The sequence below is a fragment of the Bison bison genome, unplaced genomic scaffold (genome assembly GCF_000754665.1).
Source record: "Bison bison bison isolate TAMUID 2011002044 unplaced genomic scaffold, Bison_UMD1.0 scf7180017864492, whole genome shotgun sequence".
Lineage (NCBI taxonomy): Eukaryota > Metazoa > Chordata > Mammalia > Artiodactyla > Bovidae > Bison > Bison bison.
Window position 1 is genome coordinate 6,893,848 of NW_011495051.1, and position 10,467 is coordinate 6,904,314.

Consider the following 10,467-nt stretch of genomic DNA (forward strand, 5'->3'; position numbering starts at 1 on the left):
ACTGAACTGAACTGGACTTAAAGAAAGGCAGTTGGGGGAGAGGCCTTTTATAAAGCTAGGACTAGAAAACTTCTGCAACAAGATAAATATTATTTAGATGAAACCAACATCCAAAGTAACATCTTTCTTAAAACTATTCCTGTTTACTTTGGAAGGAAGCCAATCTCATCATAACTAATTAACAATTCTCTGGGTATCTAAAAGGCAGTGGCAACCCACTCCAGTACTCTTACCTGGAAAATCCCATGGATGGAGGAGCCTGGTGGGCTGCAGTCCATGGGGTCCCTAAGAGTCGGACACAGCTGAGCGACTTCACTTTCACTTTTCACTTTCCTGCATTGGAGAAGGAAATGGCAACCCACTCTAGTGTTCTTGCCTGGAGAATCCCAGTGACGGAGGAGCCTGGTGGGCTGCCGTCTGTAGGATCACACAGAGTCAGACACGACTAAAGAGACTTAGCAGCAGTAGCAGCAGCCAATGCAGTAAGGCAGAAATGAGAATTGGAATAGATTGTAAGGAATGGATTGTGGGAAACAAAAGCATTGATATTTTCAGGTATTCTGATTCAAGAGTAGACAGACTGCCTGTTTTTGTCAACAAGTTTTATTGGAAAGTAGCCACTCCCACTTGTGTACATCATGTCTCTGGCTGTTTTCAAGCTGCCGTGGCTTGAAAGCCATTGCAAGTTGAACAGCTGTGACAAAAAACACACGTCTGGCAAAACCCCAAATATTTACTATCTAGCATTTATGTGACAAGTTTACTGACCCTTTATCCAAGAGTATTCCTTGAAAACCTAAGAAAATCAACCCTGAAACTCTCAGAATGAGAGTTTCAGAAAGTAGGTACAATATAAATAAACAAATAAGCAACAGATATATCTGTGTGCTAAGCTGCTTCAGTTGTGTCTAACTCTTTGGGACCCTATGGACTGTAGCCTGCCAATCCCCTCTGTCCATGGGATTCTCCAGGTAAGAATACTGGGGTCAGTATCCCGCTCTGAGGGATCTTCCCGACTCAGGGATCGAACCCGCGTCTCATCTCCTGGCAGGCAGGTTTTTTACCACTATTGCCACCTGGGAACCCCCTTAATGGGTGTGACCACAAGTCAGTTTAAAGGGTCTGGAGGGTAGCAATTTAGCCATAGGTATGAAGAGGCATAATCTAATAATGTCTTAGAGTCAACTTTTAGGAACTAATGAGACACTTGGACAATGATCACAGTAATATTTATAATAGCAAAAAAAATTGGGAATATGCTTATATTTTAAAAATTGGAGGATGACTAAGTAAATTATGGTTCTTGCATTAAATGGAATATTCTACAGGTTTCCAAGTTTTCTGCAATGAGCATGTGGCACTTTCATAACAAGGAGGGAATATCTTCACGTTGAAGAAAAAAAAGTAAATTCCATCCTACTTGAGACATTATGTTTTCAGGAAAATATTTGAGATTGCTTCTAATACAAGTGAGCCAAATGGATTATAGAACTAGCTTGATCCCCTCATTATAACCGTATGTAACATTCACAGAAAAAATAATTGCCCAAAGGACATAGCAGTCAGTGGAATGCTAAGGAATTCAAATTTTCTTTATACCTTTCTTTTTGGATTTATAATTTTTTAGGCTATTAACATTTTTCTTCGTGTATCTTTTAAAGGGGAGAAAATGTGCCGATCGCATAGGCAATTTTGGGAGTTACCCTTAGTAACCTGAGTGTTGAAATTTTTTTTTCCCAAGGATTGAAGTTTAATCACTTAGATTATGCCATTGTCCTAAAGGGGCCTAAGAATAAGAAGACGTATTTCTTCTGGTTAAACTGGTGATGGTGTCAAGTAGCTTGAACCATTTGGCAGGGCTAGACTCTGACACACTTTTGGCATCTCAATTTTGACACTAACCCTGGCTGGACTCTTCATCTGCAAAATGAAAATCTGAAATTAAGCATGTTGAGGGGAATATCGGTGTGTCTACTATGGGTGGTCCCAGAGCCTCCCCACTCCTCTCTTGGGGTAGGCTTGCCTGACATGAGCCTAGGAGGGCATCTTCTTTAAAATCGACTCTGGGTTATAATTCCTGGAAATTTACATTGTAATGTACACACTCCTCCCCTTGAATCTCACTGCACCTCAGTCTTTGGTTTTAAGCCTTTTTATTCTCCAGCAGCACTTTTTCAAAGATGGTGATTGTATGACCAGGTGTGTCCTCCTGTCATGACAGGCCTTCGAGGAAACGCAGAGCCCTTGGTGACGTGGGGAATGTGACAGCAGCCGTGCCCACTGTTCTGGGGTTCCCCAATACCTCCTCCACCAGCACGCCCATGAGCTCGGAGGAGCACAGACCCTTCGAGAAAGTGGTGAACAAGGAGTCGCTGGTCATCTCCGGCCTGCGTCACTTTACTGGCTATCGCATCGAGCTTCAGGCTTGCAACCAAGATTCCCCCGAGGAGAGGTGTAGCGTGGCTGCCTATGTCAGTGCCAGGACCATGCCTGAAGGTAGGTCGACTCATCGCAGAGCCAAGAGACACAGGCTAACCAAGGAAGCTCTCCACTCTCTAGGCAGCATACATGAGACTCTATTTGCCTTCATCATTTTTCATTTTCCCCTGAGATGCAGTGGACATAAAGCATTATGTAAATTTCAGGTGTACAATGTGTTGATTTGTTCCATTAGACATTGCAAAATCTTTACCACAATAGCATTAGCTAACAGCTCCATCAGGGCACAAAATTACCATTTCTTGTTTGTGGTGAGAACATTTCAGATCAACTCTTAGCAGCTTTCAAGTATAAAGCACAGCATTATTAACTTTGTGCTTCCCTGGTGGCTCAGACAGTAAAGAATCTGCCTGCAGTTCAGGAGACCTGGGTTTGATCCCTGGGTTGGGAAGATCCCCTGAAGAAGGGACTGGCAACCCACTCCAGTATTCTTGCCTGGAGAATTCCATGGACAGAGGAGCCTGGTGGGCTATACAGTTCATGGGGTCGCAAAGAGTCACACACAACCGAGCAACACACACATACATTGTTAACTATAATCATCTTTCTAGTTGTTGTTTAGTCGCTAAGTTGTGTCTGACTCTTTTTCTGTATGTGAGTCATAAGAAAAATAAAGTGAAATTAAGAAATACATACATTTTTGTGTGTGTATGTGTGTGTATATATATATATATAGTATATTAGGGTTCTCCTAGATCAATAGATACATAAATAGATAGATAGATGGGTAGATAGACATGAATATGTGAAGAATTCCATGAGAATGTCCATTCTCCAATAAGGGAAATGGAACACAATTACACGACCAGTTTAAGTTTGCTCAGCTGCTCAGTGGTGGAGTTGGGGTTTGATCCAGGGATCGAGTCCCCAGCACTAATCACTGCTCCTTACAGCCAAGGCAGATGATATTGTCGGCCCCGTGACCCATGAAATCTTCGAGAACAACGTTGTTCACTTGATGTGGCAGGAGCCCAAGGAACCCAACGGTCTGATTGTGCTGTATGAAGTGAGTTACCGACGATACGGCGAGGAGGTAAGGTCCTTGATGCCTGGGGATGTGCCCTCAAGGCTGTTCTTGGTACCTCCTTCCTTTTCGTGAATTCTGGCTCCTGTGTTTCTCTCATTAGATGCTTTGTCATGAAGACTCAAAGCCTTGATATATGACTTTCCAGGGAGATGGGTCAGGTCCAACATTTTATTGTAACTAAACTCTCCCCAGGACTGTGTGCCCCATGCACGCTAAATGCTTTGTACATGGTATCTCATTTATCCAATTTTACCACATCTAACATGTGATAAGAAGCCCTGTTATTCTCACAGACTGCTCAGAAAGAAAAAGGTGCTGCCCATTCTAACTGTAAGATGCATTCAGATTTCAGAAATGTCAAATGTAGAAATAATATGTCTCTTGGGATCAATGAAGTACAATAAATCCTCAGAAAACCCAGTGAGCTTGGTACTGACTGAGGCATCCAGAATTTAAATTGCATCCAAGGTTTATAAGAATAGAATCAGGATTTGAACCCAGGGCTATCTGATGTTGTAATCCAGGGGCTGGCAATTCTTTCTGTGAAGGTCCAGATCCAAAACATGTTTGGCTTTGTGGTCAGATGGTGTCTGCAGCTACTCAATTCTGCCTTTGCGTTGTGAAAGCCACGTGTAGATAATATGTAAATGAAAAGGGATGGTTGTGTGCCATTAAAACTTTATTTGCAAAAACAGGCAGCAAGCAGGCTGGATTTGCTGGCCCCCGTTCTAAGCTAGTAACCACTGTGGGGCAAGTCTCTATCCTCAGATATGGCTTGTTGTCTACCTTGTGGCTCCATGGTAAAGAATCCTGCCAATGTAGAAGACACAGGAGATGCAGGCTTGATCCCTGGGTCTGGAAGGTTTCCCTGGAGGAGGAAATGGTAACCCACTCCAGGATTCTTGCCTGGAGAATCCCATGGACAGAGGAGTCTGGCAGGGTACAGTCCAAGGGGTTGCAAAGAGCCAGACATGACTGAGCGACTGAGCACGCATGCCCACCAGAGAGGCACTGCTGAGGCTTGGACTGACTGGGGCCACTTCTCCCATTTACTGGATGACTTCAGACAGATGTCAGGTCATCTGACATTTGAGCTGACCCAGAGGGTGTACCCTGCCATCAATTGAGCCCTTTGCAGTGATCCATTTACACCTCACAGTGACCCTACAAAGTAGAATCTGCTGGTGAGTGTCTCCCTTTGTGGCTGAGACAATGGAAATTTAGGGAGCCGAATAGACTTCAAAGCAGACACAGAATGAAAATGAATGGGCATGGCCGTTTGCCAATAAAACTTTATTTAGAAAATCAAGCAGTGGACCGGATTCAGCCTGTGGGCTCTAGTTTGCCAACCCCTAACAGAGGTTGTTGGCTTCCCCGGTGGCTCAGCGGTAAAGAATCTGCCTGCAGTGTAGGAGCTGCAGGAGATGTGGGTTCGATCCCTGGGTCAGGGAGATCCCCTGGAGGAGGGCATGGCAACCCACTCCAGATTTCTTGCCTGGAGAATCCCATGGATAAAGGAGCCTGGTGGGCTACAGCCCATGGGGTGACAGAGTCAGACACTACTGACTTAGCACACATGCAACAGAGGTTGGTGGGCACAGCTCGGCTTCCCCAAGCCAGAGATGACAAATGGACCTCCATCTGTTGATCCCTCCTGGGACCACATCTCTGGATGCCCAGATATCCAGCTTTGATGATGATTTAGAACTGAAATCAGCAAACTATGATCTATGGGCCAAACTGGCCCCTGGCCTGTTTTTATATGTCCTGCAGACAGTTGTCAAGGAAAAATATGCATCAGTGTGAGCCTAGTGGCCAAGCCCAGAATCAGTGTGGGAGAGGAGCCTTCGGGGGCATATAAAGAGAAGCACGATCCCCAGGGAGCCACTAGTGCACAGGTGATTTAAATCTCCTCCCATATATATTAATCGCATTTGTTCTAACGAAATAGTTCAGATTTGGGTTGGTAGCAAAGCTTTATGCATAAGAATCTCACCACCAACGAAAAGTGCAAGCCACTAGATGTCCACCCACTGGAGAATGGATACATAGAAGATGGTGCGTATATAAGACTGGTGGATATACAGCCTTTTAAAGTTTTATGTTGGGGGGTGATCATGGTCCAGTATAACAAGGAGACTGAGATTTCCAGCTCTGGATTTTAGATTCTCTAAGCTGTTACTCTTCATCTTCCACCAGCACCCACGAAAGTAACTCATGACAAAAGGGAAGCTTATTAGCTTCCATAACCAGCTGATGGAGTTCAGGCACAGCTGGATCCAGATTCCTTTGGATCTTTTGTGTCTCAAGGGTCCTTGCAGTGAGCCCAGTAGCTCCTGGCTGTCCTGTGATTTTAGAGGTTCCAACCCTCATTCTCTCAGCACCAAGCCTGGAAGAAGAGAGTCTGTGTCCCTGCATTTCCAGCCAGTCTGAGGTCACATGACACCCAGTCATAAGACCAGGACAGTGCTGTGTGCTGATTGGCTTAGGCATAAGGGTTTTTTAATAACAGCTTAATTGAGATACATTCACACATGGTAAAATACAGCCACTTAACACATATTAATGTGAAGAGCTGACTCATTTGAAAAGACCCTGATGCTGGGGAAGATTGAAAGTGGGAGGAGAAGGGGACGACAGAGCTGAGATGGTTGGATGGCATCACCGACATGATCGACATGATTTTAGTGGACTTCGGGAGTTGGTGATGGACAGGGAGGCCTGGTGTGCTGCAGTCCATGGGGTTGCAGAGTCGGACACAGCTGAGCGACTGGACTGAACTGAACTGAACTGAACACATATTGATACAATGCAGTGATTTGTAATATAGTTACAGAGTTGTGCTACCATCACCACAATTCCAGAGTATTTTCATCACTTCTTAAAGAAAGCCTACCTCCACCTCCAGCCATTAAACCCCCAATCTTTCCTACTTCCTTTCCCTCCAACCCTTGGCAATCACTAATCCGCTTTCTGTCTCTATGAAGACAGGTCTCTGCTACTGTGGCCATCTCATCCTCATTTGGAATTTCCCAGGTTTGAACATTAAAGTCCCGCATCCCAGTATAACATAGATAAACTGGTACAGTTTATCCCTTTGGCACTGGATCCAACCCTTCTCCCAGCTACCTTTGCTGGCCTAACTCTCTCATTTCTGGAACCCAAAGGTCACCAGTAGGTCTCCCCTGGTGGTTCAGCTGATAAAGAATCTGCTTGCAATGTGGGACACCTGGGTTCGATCCCTGGGTTGGGAAGATTCCCTGGAGAAGAGAATGGCTATCCACTCCAGTATTGTGACCTGGAGAATTCCATGGACTCTAGTCCATGGGGTCTCAAAGAGTTGGACACGACTGAGTGACTTTCACTTCACTTAGCAGGTTTGAACACTAAATTCTTGCACCCCAGTATAACATGGGTTACCCTATTGGCACTGGATCCAACCCTAACTTCTCTCAGCCACCATTGCTGGCCTGCCTCTCTCATTTCTGGAACCCAAGGGTCACCAGTAGGAATCCCTACCACCAATCCCCACCATAATCTCTGCCTGACCCTGATCCCAGACAGACCAGCAGTATTTGCTCTTTAGAGGATCAGGGAGTTGGAGGGAAAGTTAGAAGTGAGAGGTTGTAATGCCTTAAAAGAAAAAAAACTCCTCATGAACAAAACTGGTCTGTTATTTCCATTTTCTTTAATTGTCTAGCATCGCTTTGAATAATGTGTGTGTATTCTCAGTTGCTCAGTTGTGTCTGACTCTTTGCAACCCTGTGGACTGTAGCCCACCAGGCTCCTCTGTCTATGGGATTTTCCAGGCAAGAATACTGCAGGGTTGCCATTTCCTCTTACAGGGTATCTTCCCCACCCAGGGATTGAACCCATGACTCTGGCAACTCTTGTGTTGACAGGCAGGTTCTTTACCACTGTACCACCTGGGAAACCCTTGATAAAGTAAAAAGTAAAGTAAAAAAAAAAAGAAGTTTTTGACACCAGTTGTACTGTTGGGATGTAATTTTGCCAAGTTTACAAAATTCTCTCCAGCATTTGGTGGGAGGTCATTTTTTCCCCTCTTATTTGCTAGTTGAACAGCCCAAATCACCGTTGTTTTTGATTCTGCCTCTCCTTGAACTTTGCATCAGTCATTTCTCCCCTCACCACTTCCCTTCCCATCCTGGGACACCCTGGACCCAGGAACCATCTCTGTGGAAAGAGAGCATCAATTTTCAGTTTCTATGCAATTAACATCTCTGCCTCAGCATGTTTTTGCAGTTTTGAGCTGTTTTTCTTTTTTTCCCCCTTGTTTGCACAAACTTTTCTGTAATTGGCTTCTTCATTCTTCATCAGACTTGCTTCTTGGTGGTTTTTTTTTTTTTGGTGTCTCTAGTTCCTTCCATCAGGCTCCCTTCTCTGTCCTCACCCCTCGAGGTACCCGACCAGCACTGGAGGCTATATTTTCCCTTTCTCCCCAGATAGCAGCTCCCTTTGGTTTCTATATTTGCTTATTTGTCCCTTTCCACTTGGTGACTCATTCGACTTGGAAGAACCTTTGGACTAGACTTCCCCACTCCTACCACTAGCCTGATCTGTTTTCTTGCTGTTATTATCACATGATAAGCACGGGAGTTTTTACGTTTCTCTCCCTCCTCCCACTCCCTCCTGAAATTTTCCAGTCCAGTTCCCTGCATGCACTATGAACTCGGAGCTGTTTTGGAAAGTTTTAAAACTGGCCGACGCTTACAGGTTTCATGATCATATTTCCCAGTGAGCCTTATGCTTCTCCTAATAAGCCCTGGGTTTCTTTCTTTTTACATGTTTATTGCTGGGGTGTGTATCTCTACCTTCTTTCCAGACATTTAAGTATATCCCAACTCTTTTAGCGGAGAAGGCAATGGTACCCCACTCCAGTACTTTTGCCTAGAAAATCCCATGGACGGAGGAGCCTGGTAGGCTGCAGTCCATGGGGTCGCTAGAGTCAGACACGACTGAGCGACTTCCCTTTCACTTTTCACTTTCATGCATTGGAGAAGGAAATGGCAACCCACTCCAGTGTTCTTGCCTGGAGAATCCCAAGGACGGGAAGCCTGGTGGGCTGCCATCTGTGGGGTTGCACAGAGTTGGACACAACTGAAGCGACTTAGCAGCAGCAGCAGCAGCAACTCTTTTAGATCCCCTGGAGAAGGAATTGGCAACTCACTTCAGTATTCTTGCCTGGGAAATCCCATGGAGAGAGGAGCCTGATGGGCTACAGTCCATGGGGTCACAAGGACTGTATGACTGAACGTGCACGTGCGCATGCGTACACACACACACACAAACTCTTTTAATAAATAAATCAAAAAGCTACATTGTGAGAAGGAACCTGTTTTAAAATTTGTCCTTAAGACATTAAGTCCATGTATCTGTTTGGTTCTTAGGTGATTTAGGAGATCTGAGTTCCTTCTTTCCTGCCTTCCTGGAGTCCTGGTGAAAATACTCCATGGTGGTTTCAAGGAAGCCAGACAGTTGGTGGGTTTGGAGCCAGACAGTTCTGGGTTCAAGGGCTGCCCTGCCAATGACCAGCTATGAGATCTGGGACAAATCATTTCAACTCCCCCAGAAGCAGAAGACAAACTATTTATGCAATGCCTGTTTTTGTACAGCTTATGAGCTAAGAATCACTTTCACATCTTCAGACAGTTGAAAAAAATTCAAAAGAAAAATAGTAGCTCATGTGTGTGTATGTGTGTGTGTTAGTTGCTCACTTGTGTCTGACTCTTTGTGACCCCATAGACTGTAGCCTGCCAGGCTCCTCTGTCCATGGATTTCTCCAGGCAAGAATACTGGAGTGGGTTGCCATTCCCTTCTCCAGGGGATCTACCTGACCTAGGGATTGAACCTGGGTCTCCTGCATTGCAGGCAGATTCTTTACTGTTTGAGCCACCAGGGAAGCCCTAGTATCTCACATGTGTAAATTTCTGCGAGGTTCAGCTTTCAGCATCCACCGTGTCTTGTGGGCACACAGCCACACCTGTTTGTCTACGGATATTAGAGATTCAGGACCTGGTTCGGACTGCTTTTGAGCTATTGAAGGTTGAATTGATAACAGTGACCACCTGGCCCCCTTAGAGCTAAAAATAATTTACTCTCTGGCCCTTTACAGCCAAAGTTCACTGACCTCTGCTCTAAGCCTCACTTTCCTTGTTTCTAACTAAGCTAAGCGTGACATCATAAGGGTTAAGTGCCATGATCTAAGCCATGTGCTTGGCTATGGTTTTGGAATATTGGCTATTATCAACAACAATAACTTCTCTGAAAGTGAAAACATGAAAGTCACTCAGTCATGTCCAACTCTTTGCAACCCCTTGGACTGTAGCCCAACAGGCTCCTCTGTCCATGGGATTCTCCAGGCAAGAATACTGGAGTGGGTTGCCATTCCCTTCTCCAGGGGATCTTCCTGATCCAGGGATCGAAGCTGGGTCCCTTGCATTGCAGGTGAATTCTTTACCCTCAGAGCCACCAGGGAAGCCCGATAATCTCTCTATCTGTGCCTTATCCATAGAGCTATGGTTCGGGAATTTCACGAGGCTCAAAGTCGCTCACATGTTGCAGTGTTTATGCCTCACTCCCTCCATGTTGTTTCTGAGTGGGATCTTTGTCTTTCAGGAGCTGCACCTCTGCGTCTCCCGCCGACATTATGCTCTGGAGCGTGGCTGCCGGCTGCGTGGGCTGCTGCCTGGGAATTACAGTGTGCGAGTTCGGGCCACCTCCCTGGCAGGCAATGGGTCTTGGACGGAAGCCACCTATTTCTACGTGACAGACTATTGTAAGTCTGCACGGCCACTTCGACTGGTAGAGTCTGTGCTTGGTGCTGGGCCTAGCAGGGCGTTTCAGAGGATGCTTGGGGAAGCCTGGAGGCTGTGGGTACTGCCTCTGACTTGACCTCGGGGTCCACCGGCTGCTGCTGTGTG

The 10,467-nt window shown here is 45.6% G+C and overlaps 1 protein-coding gene across 2 annotated transcripts in view; it reads left to right on the forward strand.

The window, feature by feature from the left end:
- INSR (insulin receptor) overlaps positions 1 to 10,467 on the forward strand; it is a 146,565-nt gene that overhangs the window by 113,971 nt on the left and 22,127 nt on the right. For both annotated transcript variants that reach the window (XM_010828303.1, XM_010828304.1), the window contains 3 exons: positions 2,222 to 2,496; positions 3,393 to 3,532; positions 10,163 to 10,322. In XM_010828303.1, coding sequence (XP_010826605.1) covers positions 2,222 to 2,496; positions 3,393 to 3,532; positions 10,163 to 10,322 — 575 coding nt within the window. The remainder of the gene's footprint in view (positions 1 to 2,221; positions 2,497 to 3,392; positions 3,533 to 10,162; positions 10,323 to 10,467) is intronic.